This window comes from Desmodus rotundus, chromosome 12 (genome assembly GCF_022682495.2).
Source record: "Desmodus rotundus isolate HL8 chromosome 12, HLdesRot8A.1, whole genome shotgun sequence".
Lineage (NCBI taxonomy): Eukaryota > Metazoa > Chordata > Mammalia > Chiroptera > Phyllostomidae > Desmodus > Desmodus rotundus.
In genome coordinates, this window is record NC_071398.1 from 34,790,579 (window position 1) to 34,808,861 (window position 18,283).

The following is an 18,283-nucleotide window of genomic DNA, read 5'->3' on the forward strand; positions in this document are numbered from 1 at the left end:
GTAAATCATTTCTTAAAACCACAAAGCACTGATGTAATTTTCCAATTCCAATTTATTTTTAAAAATTCCAAAAAAATCTACATCTATTAAAAACCTGTAGTTTATTTTTGTTACAATGTGTTACAGTATGAAAAAGCTACTTAGCTTTGTTTAAGCCTAATTTTAGCCCAGTTATCCAAAAAGTTTCCAAATTTGTAAAAACAAGCTGAACTAGTGAGAAGTAATGTATCAATTAGAAAGTTATTTCAGAAAACTTAAAATTCTATAGTGCTACTAGTTCTTAACAATCTGCAGGTTTCGCAGTGAAAATTGACCTCAAATGGGAAAGACGATATTTATCAAGAAGCATATAGTCTTCCAGCCAAGACACTGGCATAGGTAGACACGCTTCGCCTCCTCGCACAACCATAAGGAGGATCACAACTAACTTTGAAACTAGAAACAACCAGAACTGCCAAAAAATCGAACTGAAAGTCCAAGGATTTAAGGAAGAAATATTCATCCAGACTGGTAGGAAGAGTGGAGAGGGGGAGCTGAGGCAGAGAGGACACAGTGTAGTGGAGGCGGGCAGCCCCACATTCACATGTGGTGGATAAAAACCATGATGGACACCTGGGGAGCGAGTGATCCAGCCCCAGGCCAGACTGCACAGCCCAGGATTCCAGTGCCGGGAAATAAAGCCTAATAACTTCTGGCTGTAAAAACCAGTGGGGGGGGTGGGGCAGCAGAAGAAACTGCCAGTCTCTCAAGAGAGTCTGTTTAAAAGACCTGTATGGTCCTGGAACGTATGCAAACCCACCCACTCTGGTATTCACCACCAGGGCAGCAGCTAGAAGGGCGCCAGTTGCACACAGGAAGTAGGGGAAATGACTGCAAAGGGGTGAGTGCTGAGCAAATGGCACTGACCCCTCCCCCAACATACAGTGCCACAAAGCAGTGAAGCAGACTGCCTTGCTCTGGCAATACCTAAGGCTCTGCTGGTAACAGGTGCACCAAGACAGGGATTCAAAGCAGCTCTACCTAATACACAGAAACAAACATAGGGAGGCTGCCAAATTGAGGAGACAAAGGAATATGGCCCAAATGGAAGAACAGATCAAAACTCCAGAAAAGAAACTAAGCAAAATGGAGATAACCAACCTATCAGATGCAGAGTTCAAAACACTGGTGATAAGGATGCTCAGAGAACTCAGTGAGTACGGCAAATGTACAAAGGACGAAATGAAGGCTACACTAAGTGAAAAAAAGAAAAAATCCACAGGGAACCAACAGTGAAGGGAAGAAAGCTGGGGTCCAAATCAACAATTTGGAACATAAAGAAGAAATAAACTGTCAACTAGTACAAAATGAAGAAAAAAGAATTCAAAAAAACGAGAGAAAAAGAAGACTCTGGGACATCTCCACATGTGCCAACATCCAAATCATAGGGCTATCAGAAGGAGAAGAGGAAGAGCAAGAAACTGCAAACTTATTTGAAAAAAATAATGAAAGAAAACTTCCTGGGGTGGGGGGTGGGGGCGGGGATAGTGGGAAGAGGGTATTACAGGAACTACTATAAAGGACACATGGACAAAACCAAGGGGGAGGGTGGAGAGGGGGGAGGGAGGTGGGTTCACCTGGGGTGGGGTAGAGGGATGGGGAGAAAAGGCATACAACTGTAATTGCATAACAATAAAAAAAATTTTTTTTAAAAAAAAAAAAAAAAAAAAGAAAACTTCCCCAATTTAGTGAAGGAAATACACCTACAAGTCCAGGAAGCACAGAGAATTACAAACAAGTTGGACCCAAAGAGGGACACACCAAGACACATCATAGTTACAATGCCAAAGGTTAAAAATAGAGAATCATTTTAAAGACTTTATTTATTTATTTTTAGAGAGAGGGGAAGGGAGGGAGGGAGACAGAGAGGAAGAGAAACATCAATGTGCGGTTGCCTCTCGCATGCCTCCTACTGGAGACCTGGCCTACAACCCAGGCATATGCCCTAATTGGGAGTTGAACCAGTGACCCTTTGGTTCCCAGGCCAGGGCTCAATTCACTGAGCCACACCAGCCAGGGCTAAAGAGAGAATCTTAAAAGCAGCAAGGGAAAAGAAGAGAGTTACCTACAAAGGAGTTCCCATAAGATTATCAGCTGATTTCTCGAAAGAAACCTTGAAGGCAAGAAGGGACTGGCAAGAAGTATTCAAAGTGAGGAAAAGCAAGGATCTACAACCAAGATTACTCTCTCCAACAAAGCTATCATTTAGAATGGAAGGGCAGATAAAGTGCTTCCCAGATAAGATAAAGCTAAAGGAGTTCATCATCACCAAACCCTTATTATATGAAATGTTAAAGGGACTTACCTAAGAAAAAGGAGATCAAAACTATGAACAGTAAAATGACAACAAACTCACAACTATCAACAACTGAGTCTAAAAAAACAAAAACAAACTAAGCAACTAACTAGAACAGGAATGGAATCACAGAAACGGAGATTATTTGGAGGGACATCAGCAGGGAGAGGGGAGAGAGAGAGAGGGGGAAAAGTACAGGGATTAAGCAGCACAAATGGTAGGTACAGAATAGACAGGGGGAGGTTAAGGATGGTACAGGAAATGGAGAAGCCAAAGAACTTATAAGCACAACCCATGCATGGACATGAACTAAGAGGGGATTTCTGGAGGGAAAGGGGCTACTGAGTAGAGGGCAGCAAAGAAGAAAAAAATTGGGACAACTGTAATAACATAATCAATAAAATACACTTTAAAAAAGAAGCACATATACAAATGGGTAAATCAAACTGTAATTTGGAAATTATCTTACTATGGAGAGGAATTACATAAATTTTAGATAAATACACTTCAGATCTAGGATCATTTCTGAAAATTTAAAGCATCCATAAAAAATTTTAGCAATGGGTAATTGTAGCAGATTCCTCCTCCAGGCTGGGAACACTGACTCCAATTTCATACACCCAGCAAGCCTGCTCATTCCTGAAAAAGAACAGCAAGTTAGAGTCACAGGTAGAGAGTCCAGCCGGTCAAATATTTGGCGATGAGTACATTCAAGGAGTCTCCTCCCCACCACTCCCACAGGCAGGGATGACAGCCTCAGAGAGCAGTCCTGCAGTGGCTCACCAGAATCTAGAATCTCACTGGCTTCTAGAACCTGTCTCTCCATGAGCCTTTATATACTTAAGAATTTACTAAGGTCCTACTATGTGCATGGCATTGCTCCAGGCACTGGCGATGCAGTAATGAGTAAGACACACAATTCTTGCTCTCTAGGAGCTTACTTATACCTTTAACAAAGAAAAAAAGAGAAAATACTCATGTTCTTACCTTGTAGGTAAGATGCTCCAATACAAAGAGATTTCATGGAAACAGGCACTGCCAAGGTGCTGGAGTTATGGTTATCGGTTTGGGAGACTGACCTAGATAAGAATTCCTCTCTTAGTAATTATCAGTTGAATAATGACACTTATTAACTCTATGACCTTAGGCAAGTTACTTGAATTCTTGTGTCTCAATTTCCTCAGTACTATGCTGAGGATTAAGTCCATAAAGGACAGCACTTGGCATATCCTAAGCCTCACGCAGTAAATGGAAGCTATTGCTCTGAACAGGTCAGGAACTACTCAGAGGCCAGCATTTTATCTTCTACTGAAATTCTTCATTCTGACCTACCATTAGTAAAATAAATAAATAAACTCCACTCACTTCAAACTACTGCATAGTTTTAACAACTTTCAAAAATATTACCTTCCTGCAGCTCTGGCCTGAACCCCCAAAGTCCTGGAAACAAACTAAAAGGAGTGCTGCCCTGTGTCCTCCAGAAGGAAAGGAGGTCACAGCTCCTCCCATTTCCCTGCTCTACTCCCTCCTCTTTCAGCCCCAGGCTAGAAGAACAAGGACACTGCTGAGGAAGGGATCCCCTGGAATTACAAAGTTACTTTAAGTACTAAGATGTGGTGTATGTATTCTCTACTACATTGAGACCAAGGGCCGAATAGGTAGGTCCTTCTGAGCTGGTGAGAGGGACCACTTTCGCCTCTCCCAGCCTAGGTTACCGCAGGCGGCAGCAAGTACTCAAGTCTGGGAGCCAAGACAGCTTTCCTCTGCCTGTGTTCTCAGGCGCACATATCCACCTCTGGGACCTGGGAGTCAGGTGGAGGAAAACTCATGTATCCCTAAGTTCCCTAGTCATAATTACTATCTCACTAGCACCTAATCCTCAAATCATTTTTAATAAAAAATTGGATTTTTTCCAGGTAATATTTAACTTTAATTCTATACTCAAAAACTTTTATTGATTGATTAATTGATTAATTTTATTTTTAGAGAGACGGGAAGGGAGGGAGAAAGAGAAGGAAACACCAATGTGCAGGAGATACATCGATCGGTGGCCTCTCACACACCCCCAAAGGGGGCCTGGCCTGTGACCCAGGCATGTGCCCTGACTAGCTATCAAACCTGTGACCTTTGGGTTCAAAGGTTGGTGCTCAATCCAGTAAGCCATACAAACCAGGGCATCAAAAACTTTTCCATTATGATTCTTTGCAACTATCAATTTGAAAAATCACGTATCTAACAGTGGCCCAGACACAAGAAACATAGTCAAAATGATTTTTTAAAAAAACGGTAACACCTAGTAATGAATCCTAGAAATATACTCAGGAAATAAGGGGGCCTGCATCCAGGAAGCTCACTGGCAGCCCTATCTACAAACATCAACCTGGAAGTCCTGCGATGTCCTGCATTAAGGAGTCATTAAATAAATTACACAGAAACACCTTACCATCTGAAAGATCAAGGTAAAAACCACACTTCACAAACCCAAGATTTTATCATTTATAAACGTATTATTTTATATGTGCTAAAAAAACTCTGCCATATAACGACGACACACAGCATATTCCAATTCCAGTCTCCCTCAAGGCTCTTTCCCGTCTCATTTCTCTACCTCAGTCCATCTGGAATACACATCAGCTTTGGAACAAGTCCCTTTGTGCCTTTCTCTCTCCTTTCACTTTTTCTAGAAGTTACCCTAATTTAGGATCCACTGTTTGAATGAAACCATCTTGGGCCCCTTCAGTGCCCATGGAGACTTTCCTGAGTTCCTGAAGCTTCCACTGCCATTGCTCCTTTTAGCGCTGTATGGCTTCCCTTTCCAAATGAATTGTAAGCACACAGAGACAGAGGCTGGACCCATCTTCACATTCACTGCAGTGCAGAGACCACCGCCACCACACCACCACCACCACCACCAACAAACCTCCCCCAAATCTATCAGCAACTGTTCTAAAGACTCCACAAATATTAACTCATTTAACCCTCACTACAACCCCAAGAGGTAGGTACTATCATTTCCCCATTTGTAGATAGGGACAAATGAGGTAAATAAAGGTCGTAACTTAGAGGTTAGTGACTAATATATGGCAGAGATAGGACTCAAACCCAAGCAATCTGGATAGAGTCCTTACTCCTAACCTCTATGCTACATTCTCTAAATGTCTCTCATTTACACAGCAGACATTTAAAATTTTACTTTTATTAACCCTGGCTAGTGTAGCTCAGTAGATTGAGGGCAGGCTGCAAAACCGCCAGTTCAATTCCCAGACAGGGCACATGCCACTGTTATGGGTCAGGTCCCCAGTAGGGGATGTACAAGAGGCAACCACACACTGATACTTCTCTCCCTCTCTCTTTCCCTCTCCCAAAAAATTAATAAAATCCTCAAAAACAAATAAATTTTACATATATTAGTTTTTAATTGAAATACAACATGCATACAGAGCGAAAGTATTCATACTACAAAAGAGTATACTATAAAAGAACAGCTAGGTCAGTCTAACAGCCCAGATTTCTGAGTCCTCATCCCAAAGGCAACCACTGCTTCTTGTTCTGCATCTTGCTTTTTTCACTTAATAGTATTTCTCTGAGCTTGATACATATCTGCACCCATGCTATTTTACTCTAGTTTAAGATACACATATTTTCACACTTTCACCCAAGATAGTTTAATGAAGTCAGAGGGTCTTGGTGGGCTTAGGCTTCATCAGGAAATAGAAGTCACAAAAGGCTTTTAAATGTACAAAAGACATCAAGAGTTAGCTTTTCATAAATGTGCATGCTGAATCAAGAGAGACCTACCAGATGATATTCAACATGTCACTTCTCCCATGATAGTAATAGCAAGTACCTACATCCTAGGGTTGTTATGAGGACTAAACAAGTAAGCACTTAGCATAAAACCTGACTAGCACAGTGAATCTAAGAGATTAACATCACACCTGAGGCACTCTTAGTGGCCAGTAAGTTATTGTTATTATTACTTCAAGAGCCGGCCCCACTTTCCTTCCCAATATCACTTCCCTCTACTCCTCTATTCATTCATACCTGTCCTTCCTTTACCCTAAATTTGCTGAAGGTCACATACCTCATGCTTGCTCACATCTACACTTTTGTACCTATTATCACCCTGCCTATGTCTTCTCCCCTTAGAGTGGTGCTGGACTCATTAACTTCTTCCCACAGTACTCAGCTCAAGCACAACCTTCTCTAAGAAGGTCTTCCCTGACAACTACAGCTGGATTCTCTGGAGGAGCAGTTTGGGAAGAGCCTATCTGTCCTGACTTCCACCTTCTGGTGCTCAGCTTTGTCAGTGCACTCAGGTTCAGCGGGACTGATTCAAGCTATCTAAGTTCAAAGATGACTGATGCATTAACCAGAAGGCCACTCACTAAGTTTACATGTACTAATGAGAGTTAATATTTACTGAGCCCTTAGCAGGTGCCATGGCAGAAAGAAGGAGGAGTTACTATTATCCCCATTCTACAGTGGATGAAACAGAGATCAGCCAGCATCCCCAGAATATAACCCAAGCAGTCTGGATGCAAAGCTCTCACATTCTGTCCTTTGCAGGAACTCTTCATGTGAAGTCATGTTCTAACAAGAGGCTATTAGGAGCATGGAAGCAAAGCAAAGGTAAGATTCTCCTGGCTAACGGCATCTACAGGGATGCACCCATCTGGTAGTATAGAGGCCCGGTGGGGAACTACACACAGCTCCTCTGTTTAAGGCACCCAAAGTGCTATACACACATCACCCAATTCCTCTCTTGGACCCACCACCCCAATTTCCATAAATACCATCCCAACTCCCTCCTTCCAGAAACAGTCTTTCTTCTGAGGATACAAAATTAAGTTTAAGCATTCAGGCTACAAAGCATTCCAATCATGCTTTCCTGGGGTTATAACTGGGTTATTTTGGTTGAACTTAAAAGTTTTCCCTAAAATTCTTCAAACTACATTTATAAAATGTCTCTTGGCTTATATGTTTTCTACAGATAACTGCTTTGTGTAACAATTATTTTGTTTCATTCTTAGATGACCACTGATTCATTCATTCAACAAAAACAATTATTCCCAGAACATTATGTTCTAGGCCCTGGAGATAACAGCACTGAATGAAACAGGTAAGATCTCTAAAACCTGGTCAAGCTTATGTGTCTCCTGCTTTTCTAGGCACTTATGATACTTTATGGCAATCACTTACTTGGTTTTCTTCCCTAGACTGGGCCTTTTGGCTAGATCTTCCAATCTTCCAGTACAGTAACTGCCCTATACTGCAAAAACTTCATAAATATAAGTTGACTAAATTCACTGCATTTCATCTTTATCATTCAGGGTGGAACCAGATTATGTCTGAAGTCCCTGAGCAAAGGTACAAAGTTTAAAACAAACTGTAGGGATAGAAAACATGGCAAATACAACCCAAGTCAAGAAGGAAGAAGAGATGTGATGTATCGGCTAATAAGAACCTGAGTAATCAAGGACAGGCCATTTGTGGGAAGCAGTGAAGGGCTTCATCACCTGGAGAAAGTATGGCCTCAGGAACATGTCCAGGGTCAGTTATAGGGAGATAAAGAAATCACCTGCAGCAAAGCCTGAGTTGGGGTTACTGAGTAGAGGCAGGGTGATGGGGTGAAGTCTCTACCTAGAAGTCACATACTGATTTGAGTGGGAAGGAGCATGTATTGGGGAACAGGGATAGAGGCATGAAGACAGGCCTTAGAAAATGCTCCCAGGCAGAGGCAGGAAGGGAAGCAGCAAAAACACAGGCACAAAGTTAAGAAAATGACCACAACAGCTCCAAGTCAAGAAGGCCAATCAAAAGGAGGTTCACAACAGCAAGAAAGAATGGTTCACCATGCCAAATATTTATGGTCAAGGTCAAGAGAAATGAGTAAGCGGCAGCCACTGCATCTACCAATCAGGGAACCCTCAGGAGGACAGTTTCAGTAGAGATAAAGACATTTGAAGCACAACCCCTGACACATTCAGGCTCTCTGTGAACTTCTACTAAGAGAAAATGGCATCCTGCCTTTTCAGTAACTCCAAAATGAAGCAATTCCTTGTTCAAGCCAACATTCTTTTTTCTACCTAGGAAAGTCATAATTTTCCACTAAGGACAAAGTCACAGGAGGGAAAGGGAGAGAATGGACATCCAACCCATCTGATGCCCCAGCCTACCAACTCTCAGACGCAATTATTTTCCTATAGACTTGGAAGACTCACTCAAAGCTGGTTCATTAGATGTCAGGTTTTCAACAGAATAAACATTTAGTAAAATTTTCAACAGAATCATGTGCAACTTGTTTAAAAATTTTTTAAAGATGCTTAAAACATGATGTCTTCCAAAAATCCAGAGATAATTTTAGATTGAAAAATCTAGGCTTGCCAAGGGAATCTGAGAGCTTTTCTATCTTGGTCTCCAATGCTAACCTACGTACTCGTGTGCAAAAATAGAGGAAGATTAGAATCTCAAATACCAGACTGAAAAGTTGCCACAACAAATCTGAACTCTTCATATGGTCTGTTATCTTGTCAGCAAGAAAACAAATGAAACAGCAATAAACTAAATTTTTTACTTTAAAAGAGAAAAAAATCTCAAACATGAAATATTTCCTGGATTTGTAAAGGAACATGATGTTTTAAAATACTGTAAATAGAATTTTAAAACAGCATACACAAAATCTGAATATCCTATGTTTAAGTAATCCTTTTACAAACACATACTTAGAATTTTAGATCTAAAATATAATAAAATGGCAATTACAACTTTTCAGTAAAACCGGGACAACTAACCCATTTGGAAAATATTTCATATCTTACACCAAAACCAAATTTTAAGTAAACAGCTAAAAGTAAAAGAAAAAAAAACCCTGTGAAATGAGAAGTAAACACAAATGGAATTTAACATTGGGATGAAGAAGTTTTTTAAACTTTTAAATTATATTTTATTGATTATTCTATTATAGTCGTCCTGATTTTTCTCCCTTTGCCCTCCTCCACCCAGGATCCCCACTCCCTCAAGCAAACCCCCACCATTGTTCATGTCCATGGGTCATATGTACAAGTTCTTTGGCTACTTCATTTCCTATACTGTACTTCACATCCTCATGGCTATTCTGTACCTATTTGTACTAGGGATGAAGAATAATTTTTTAAACATGTCAACAATGGGAAGAAAATACTACGTATTTTTTAAATGAACGTTACCTTTTCCCTCACTTGTAAATTTATCCTATAACAACAATCAGAAAAATCCTTTTGGCTGAATTGTTTATATTGTAACAAACGGAAACAATCTAAATGTTCAACTGTAACTAGAGCTTAGTTAAATTTATGACATACAACGGTATACTATTAAGTCCGTAAAAATTATAATACATGCTTGTATTTATAGATATCACCAAAATGTTAGCGATGGTTGTCACTGATAGGTTGGCGGATGACTGTCATTTTAAAAAGTAATGTCACAATACTTTTTGTGTAGTCTTGAATGTGAGAAGAGAATGAACTGCTTTTATAACGGAGGTGAGGGGCGGAAACGAGCTATTTTTAAATTGCCCCCTCCCCAAGCTAAGTGTTTATGTGGCAAATTTTGTAAGGACTATAAACAAAATTCTTATCATGCCAAGCAGGCATGCTTCTTTCCTTGCCCGGTGCGGAGCAGGAAGACACACCCCTGACCCTGCACTGGCCGCACGCGCGCGGGTCGTTCATCCTCCTCAGGCCGGGTCCTCCAAGGGTCCCCGCGGAACAGCCCCCAGCCCGACCGCGCCAGCGAGCTCAGCAGAGCCGGAAAACCGTCTTCTTTGGCGGCCCACCGCGGGGAAGGTGCGTGCAGCCAGCCGGACAGCCGCGGGGCGGCGTGAGGGCCACGTCCCCAGCCAGTCCCGGCGGACCCCGGCCTCCCACAGGCCGCCGTCCCTCCGCCGACCCCTCCGAGGGCTTCCGGACCCGGTCTCCGCGCCCGCCCGAGGGAACTCCTCGCCCCGCCCCCCCAGCTCCGTGTCCGCGGGGTCCCCACCGCTCCCCGGGCCCGGGCACGAGATTGGACGGCCCTCCGGGCTTCCGTCCGCCCGGCCAGCACCCCCAGAGCCCGGCGTCCTCCACAGCGGACAGGCAAGGGGCGGGAGCCTACGACTCTGCGCCCTGTGGCCCCCACCGGAGCGGCGCCCCAAGAACTCGTCCATTTTCCAGACCCACCCACGACCCACCGGCCACCGGCCGCCCCCGGACCCCTCCCGCCTGCGCCAGGCATTGCCCGCTCGCGCCCGTTCCTCACCTGCGACGCGCCCCGGCCTCCTGCGCACCGCCCGGACCGGCTGTGTACACCGGAAGTGACGTCTACGGGCCGGCCCCGCCCCCTGCCGACGCCACTGTGCCTGCAAACCCGGCGGCTCGGAGCGGAACCCCCCTTGCACGAGCCGGACCTAGGCTGCCCCTCACATCCTTCTTTGAAGACCGAGGATTTTCATGTGGCACAGCTCGGGCTGGAAATGAGGATAGGCAGCCCCCAATCCTCCATGGTGTCTTGGCCTCAGGACGTGAGGGGTCAGCTGCGTCCTTACGGATTTATTATTGCAATAGATTACTAAAATATTGAGCTCTTACTAGATGCCAGGCCCTAACAGGCACTGTAAGACCAGTTAATGCCCTCACCCTCACAGGTTTATTCTCTGGTGGTGGAAACAGTAAAATTGTCACAGATACGCGAGATGATATAGTGCCAATTGTGACAAGTGGTAGGAGGGGAAAGTGGAGGAGAAGGGAGAGTGTCCCCTGACCTAGTGAAGGCGGGTGATCAAGAAGTTCTTCGCCCAGAAAATGAGCAGGAGTTAAGATCCTAAACGAAAGAAGAAGAAGGGGGGGGGGAAACTTGGAGAAACTGGGAGGAAAAGACATTTCCGCAGGAGAAACAGCAGGTGTCTTCAAGGGCTTTGTGTTCAAGAAACTAGGGTGTTGCCCTGATCTGTGTGGGTCAGTTGGTTGGGCCCCATCCCCCAAAGCAACAGGTCGCTGGTTTGATTCCCCTGCAGGGCACATGCCTGGGTTTTGGGTTTGGTCCCAGGTCAGGGACATATGAGAGGCAACCCATCAATGTTTCTCTCACACAGTGATGTTTCTCTCCCTCTCTTTCTCCCTCCCTTCCCCTCTCTGTGAATGAATGAATGAATGAATGAGTCTTACCTGAGAGCATTAGGAAAACTGAGTTTTAAACAAAAGGTGTTTTTACTGTACTTGCGGATGTAAAGGGATTACTTGGACTATATTATGGGAGGCAAGAGTGGATATAGATTCGTATGCCCGTGTTCATAGCATTATTCATAATCAAAAAGGTAAAAGTGTCTACTAATGGATGAATGAATAAACAAAGTGTGGAATATCCCTACAATGGAATATTATTCAGCCTTATTAAGGAAGGACATTTTGACATATGCTATAAATGAATAAACTGTGAAGGCATAAAAAGTGAAAAAAACAGTCACAAAAAAACAAATAGTCTATAATTCCACCTATATGAGGTACCCAGAATAGTCAAGTTTATAGAGAGAGAAAGTATAATGTTATTTGCCAGAGTAGGCAAGCATAGGTGGTTTGTATTTAATGGGTACAGAATTTCAGGTTGGGAAGGTAAAAATGTTCTGGAGATGAACATGGTGATGGTTGCACAAAAATGTGAATTTACTTAATGCTACAAAATTATACATTTAAAAATGGTTATAATGCTACATTTTATCTATATTTTACCACAGTCAACCAATCAGTAGATGTAGAGATCAGTCAGGAGGCTATTTCAATTGTTCAAGCTAAAGGCAATCCTGATTTAGACCAGGATATCCACATTTTGTTGCTGTTGTTCTTGAACATCCATCAGATAAAAGTTTGACTATCACCTAGATTTTATTTATAAATTATAATATGCACTAATATACTTTTACATTATGAAACATACATAAAAAGAATTTTAAATAATAAAAACAGTATATATAAGAGTTCTAATAGTTTCTTCCTGTTTCCCAGTAGATTGCCTTCTTATACTAGTGGGTATGTGAACCTCACTTTGAAAGCCATTTACAGACTGTAAGAGTGGCAATGGGGAATAAAGTCAATCATTAAATAGATAAAGAGGGTTGGGAAGGAGAGGGGATCCTGAATCTCCCCTGGTTTCTGGAATCAGCCATTGTAGGGGTGACACTCATAGTGGTGGGAAACCCCTGAAGGAGACCACATTTGGAGGGGTAGGAGATGGGAAAATTACCATGACTGTCATTTTGAATATGACATCAAAGAGGAAATACTAAGTAGACACTTGGGGGTGGAGATCTGGAGCTTAGGAGAGTGCTGGGGATGTCCCTGGGGTTTAGGTGGTCATTGAACTGTGGGTAGGAGCTGCAGGTGGGTGTAGATTTAGGGGAGGCTATTTTGTGGTTGGCTTTTTAATGGTGGAAGCGACTAAAACATGTTTCAGTGTCAGAGAGGAAGATCTGGTTGACAGTAAGAGGATTAAGTATATAGGAGAGAGATGATCTGGTTCATCTTGTGGTTCTGAAAAGGCTGGAGGGGGATCTAAACTGCTTGACAACGGGTTCACCTCTGGCTGCAGCAAAGAGTGAGGGGAGCTTGGGGAGACAGGTGTGAGGAGAGTGGAAAGCAGAAAGGTGCATTGACTGTAGAAATGTGGTAGAATATCTAAATTGTATGAAGGATCTATTTCAGGTTGATAACCATTAATTCAGAATAGAACCTTCTTTGTGATTAAGTGGCTTGCCCCAGCAGCTTTCAGGTAAAAGTGAAAAAGGTGGAGCAAGGATTCACCTGAGAGTTGAATGGCAGAGAGAGGGGTAAGAGTGTTACTGACACGATGGGCCGTGGAACAAAAGGTATGGGAGGAAGGATGAGGTGGAAGAGAACAGCTGGATTGGAGAAAGTGTTCCTAGGTGCTGGTGTCATTGTACTAATGTAGGCTGGAAAAGGGACCAAAGGTGATGGTGCCTGGCTTCTGAATGGGCCAACTGTGGCTCCTGCAGTCTCAGGACAAGCTTATCTATTTGGAGGTCCTCCTACCTCCTACTCCAGGCCCCAGAAGCCTCCGGTGTCCATGCCTACAGGCACCTGCTAAACACCAAGTGGGACTTTAAAGAGGTTCCCTCCCCATGAGGCAGGCTGTGACCCACATGCCAAACCACTGCTTCTCACTTCACTCCAAACATCACTGTTGCAGAGTCAACTGCTAGAAACCACTTGTACCTGGCACCACTTGGGTCCCTTCTGTAGACTTCAGTCCAGGGCCAGGAGGCTCCAGAGACCCATTCAACCATATGTACAGTTAGTATTCGAACTCATTGTGAACACTGCCAACCATGAGTGGCCTCTCTGAAGCTCTGACCTCTCAAGCGCATCTGAGGGCATTCTGTCTTGTGGATATATCGAGTCCTCTTTGTGAGCATACCTAGAGTTATCATACCTACCTCCTAATTTGTTTTCATTCATCAAACACACATTCATACAGAGGAGGTGGAGAAAACACCCACGTACCCACCATACAGGTTGGAAACATTTGTCACTTCATGTCACCTTTATTCCAAGCTCTCTTGCACCAGAACACCAAGAAAAGAATGGAGCCCACAGGGTCTAGAGATGGGGACTGGGCCCTCCTGGAGCCCTGGTCTTCAGGGATAAGCTGTGATCCTCCAGCTCTTCAGAGAAGTCTATGGTTGAAGCTTCAACATGCACACAGGGATGGGATGGTGCCCCAGAGATCACCAGACCAACACTTAGGAGGCCAAGCAGGCCCAGGCCAGGAAATAGGGTTTCTCCCTGAATCTACCTGATACTTTGTGTATCTCCTTGTGGGCAGAGTTGGAGCCAGATCCTGTGGAAGGGATGAGAGTCTTGGAGGTCCCTGTCCATGAAAAGAGGGCAGAACAAGGTCTCAAAAGCTCCTCAGTGACTGAAGCGCCCTGTATCAGTGAGATGGGCCAGAGACACACCTTGACCTTGGCATGAAATGCCTCCTCTTACTGAGAAAATAAAAGCAGATTTGCTATGGCTAGCTTTTATGAGTGCTTCACATTCTTATCATCAGAAGGGCTGCAGAATTCAAACCTAGAGGGCCTCATAAGGGATAAGAGAACGATTTTCTTAAGCAAGCAAAATTCTTACTGTTGGCCTGTGCAGCCTTCACGGATGTAAATGCCAGGGCTTCCAGGCTGGGCTTTTACATGTTAGTTTTTAGTGGGCTAACTAAAAACCCACTGAAAGAAGAGCATTCAGGGAAGGAGTTTTCACAGTCAAGCATTCTTGGGAGAGAGGGAAAGGGGAAACAGACTTCAGTTTGGAGAGAGTAACTTTTCTACTTTACCTTATTGGTCTCCCTTGGGCAGGGTGTGGAAGCTGCAAGACGGGCTGTGAGCCCCAGAAAGGGTAGGTGCATTCGAGAGTCCACAGGATTTGGGAGGAAATCTGGAGAGGGTTGGCCAGACGTTCTGCATACAGAGTAGCTGTCTGTCTGCTGAGTATGAAGAGGCTGGGGCGAGGCCAGTCCAGTCTAGCTTGAGTGGTGTGGTTCAGGCAGGAAAGAGGGTGAGGGTGCTGTGGGTCATGTGCTAAAGAGGAAACTTCTCCCCGTCTCCAGATTGCCTCCCTGAGGAAGTTACTCCCTATCCTTCCGTCTCCCCTGAATATAACCATTTGATCAACCTATTATCCTTTCTCCACTCCACCCTCTATTGGCTGGAAATGGCTGTGCTGTGGCCAAGAGAACATTGCCAGGCAGAGCCATCAGCTTCTGTCTCACCCCTACTTCTAAGATTTGCCTTTGATCATTCTGAAGGTTTGGGGCTGGCCAGAGGCCTGGGAGACACCCGATGGGTGGGCTGGACTACAGGACCCTGGAATCAGGACAGGATGCCTGGCACCACCTTAGGGAATGGGTAAGATACAAGCAGGAGGAACCGTTGGGGGATTCCCTGAAAGCTCTCCAGAGCTAGATAAAGCAGAGGTATCTGGATGCATGGAGAGCTGCCAAATGGACTAGGGACCACCCTGGAGGCTATGCCCACCATTTATCTGCTATGAAGGTCTACACAGTAGAGAAGGACATTTTCCAAGCCCCCTAGACTGTCAGGAGTACAAGGGGTTACGACCAGAAAAGGAAAGAAAGGTGTGCTGGGGAGGGAACCAGGCAAGGTTCTGGTGTTGGGACCTGTGGCCTTGAGGTCGATACCCTGAAAACCTGGGCAGCTCCAGTCCATTTCACAGCCAAACCCTGCTCTCCTCAGGTTCAAGTATGTGGATGTGGCCATGGGCACCACCCTAGCTCAGAGTGTCTATGCTGTAGTCTTGGTCCAGCAAGATGTGCCTCCCAAGAATTGTGAAAGGATAGCTTGCAGAGTACCTTCTGTGTGGCCTTGTAAAGAGTTCGGACTTGAACACTTATTGAGTTCTGAACAGTTAAATTTATGAGCAATCCCTCAGACTTGCAAACCCTCCAGGGGCCAAGATTAAGGGGCATGAGAAACCTTCATGATGTCATCTGGTTGAAGAAACCAGAATTCTGTCCTCTTTCCTGAGTGTGGGCCAACTCTCCTTTTGGTTATCAAAACGTCAAGACTCCAACACCTTGTCATGGAAACAAGAGATTTATTAGCCCTAACAAACAAAAAAAAAAGCACTGTGACCTCTAAAATGGCTGTCCTTGGCTGCAGCCCTGATGTCTGGGAGTAACTTATAGACTGCCACCCTGCTGCTTGACTGCTCCCTCTGGGTAAAGTGGGAAGTAGGGCCTCGGGGGCTGGGTCTTCATTTCTTCAATACAGAGTGCCGGAGTCTTCCAACCCAACAACTATCAAGTTGCTATATGGCTCCAATCAGAGATTTTTACATGTGTTTGCCCCTAGTTACAGTCTAGTTAGCATCCCGCCTGGGTATTCAATTGCTAGCAGGCAGGAAAGGATACTAAGAGCCGAGTTTCTGGTGGCATTGGTTGGTGACATGCGACCTTGGGGACTGGTCACAGAGCATGGACTCTCCACAGATCCCTCCAAAGAGATCTGTGTTACTTAACGCATGTTTGATGTAGGTGTTGGATGGCAGGAACACCCAAACAGACTCCCCCTTCATCAAACAGCTGACTGCCTCTGAAGTGGAATCCGGGGAACCAGGTGTTCCAGTTAGGTCTGAGAGCGGTGTGTGTGTGAGTGGTACATGATGAAAGGGGTCTCTTCCCCCACTGACTCCACAAAGAAAGATGAGCTCAGGACCCAGCCCTCTATCTAGCCTTCTTACTGCCCTACAGTGTTGTGTCTAACCTTAACCCTAATCCACAGAGCTGCCAAATACTCACACCTTCCATGTAGGGGCAAAGCTAGGCAGAACTAAATAACATTTTTAAGCCAAGTTACTAGAAATATTTGAGGAAAGGCTGAGTTTATAAACTCAAATAAGGCTCCTAACCTACAGTGGTTTCACTACCATGAAACATTGCTGTTAAAGTGCAAAACAATAAGCCATGATCAGTATATAGTGCAACAAATGGGTGTGGAACTCCATCCAGCTCTAACAGTGAGGATACAAGAGGAGGCTGATAAAACTAAAAGCCACTCTTGGCTTGCCTTATCTCTGAGCTTCCTACCAGCCAACCCAAGAATCACCAAGGAGACTGGGTTTACTGAAAGGGAGCCAGGTGGCCTTAAAAATATATGGAGAAACTCTGAATGTAAAACATCACATCACATAAAGCCTTTCAGACCAGTAAGAAGTGAGATTACTTCTCAAAAATCCTGTAATCTCATACAATTAGCAAGTCAAGCTGTTTCTGTGTCCATACAGGCACAGGCACAGGCGGATAACGAGAATCGAGTCCAGAAGCTGTCACAGTTTTGGCCTCTCCCAGAATGGGCCTCTGGTTGGAGGGCTTTTCTATTTTTTACTAAAATTTTCAATTACAATTTACATTGAATATTGTTTTCTATTAGTTTTAGAAGCACAGCATAGTGGTTAATCATTTATTTTATAAAGTGGTCTCCCCACTATTGCCATTACCTACCTGGTACCATACCAATATAGTGATTATATTGGTACCAATATAGTGATTACAATATTATTGACTGTATTTCCTATGCTGTGCTTTACATCCTCATGACTATTTTGTAACTACCAATGTGTACCTCTCAACCCCTTCACCTTTTTCACTCAGTCCCCCAACTCCCTTCCCCTCTGACAACCATTAGTCTGTTCTCTGTAGGTTGGGGGGCTCTTGAAAATATGACCTCATGAGACTCCTCCTCCAGGAAGCCTTCTCTGAAATCTCCAACTCTAACATTATACTCTCCCAGTGATACTAGTTCTATCACAAGAATGTTCTGCCCCTTCTGGACTGTGAACTTGGATGATAACAATCCCATACTCAACTGTATCTCCAGCACCTGGTGTTGAATAATAGCAAATAGCAAGCATTCATTAAGTAACTTCCTGAGCACCTACTATAGGCCAGGCACTGTGCCAGGTACTGGGGATAAAGTGGTGAATAAGAAAAAAGTGACCCTTACACTAACTTGGTGGTGAAAAACAGATTTCAACAAACAAAAAGATGCAGATAATTGTAACATAAACATGCAAGCACAATTAGGGCATGTTGAGTGAAAAAAAGAGTGCCAGACTTTTGCAAGAGCTTAAAGCATTCTGGAAGGTCCTGGAAGGCATCCCTGAAAAGGGAATGATTAAATTGACATTTGTAGAATGAGAAGCAGTTATGTAGTTGGGGAGGAGAAACTGCCTGCAGGTAAAACTGCCTGTGTAAAGGCCCTGAAGCAAGAAGGGATTTGGCTCATTTTAGGCCACGAGGGAAGGCTAGAGTTGTTCCCCAGGGAATAGATCTTACAAGGCAGGCTGGGAAGCATGGAACTCTTTGTAAGAGAAACAAAATCACTGAAGAGCTTGATGCAAAGCA

The 18,283-nt window shown here is 44.0% G+C and overlaps 2 protein-coding genes across 8 annotated transcripts in view; one reads left to right on the forward strand and one right to left on the reverse strand.

The window, feature by feature from the left end:
* GARRE1 (granule associated Rac and RHOG effector 1) overlaps positions 1-14,856 on the reverse strand; it is an 82,444-nt gene extending 67,588 nt beyond the window's left edge. For 3 of the 7 annotated variants that reach the window (XM_053914726.2, XM_053914724.2, XM_053914723.2), the window contains exon 1: positions 3,323-4,863. The gene's annotated coding sequence lies outside the window, so the exon portion shown is untranslated. Of the gene's footprint in view, positions 1-3,322; positions 4,864-10,615; positions 10,664-14,695 lie in introns of those variants that run through there. The other 4 variants (XM_045185396.3, XM_024577381.4, XM_053914722.2 and 1 more) reach the window with 4 other exon arrangements.
* LOC139440426 (proline-rich protein HaeIII subfamily 1-like) lies at positions 9,971-10,936 on the forward strand. Its single transcript, XM_071219947.1, has one exon. It carries the CDS (start codon positions 9,971-9,973, stop codon positions 10,934-10,936), a length of 966 nt encoding a protein of 321 aa, XP_071076048.1.
* Positions 14,857-18,283: the final 3,427 nt, after the last annotated feature.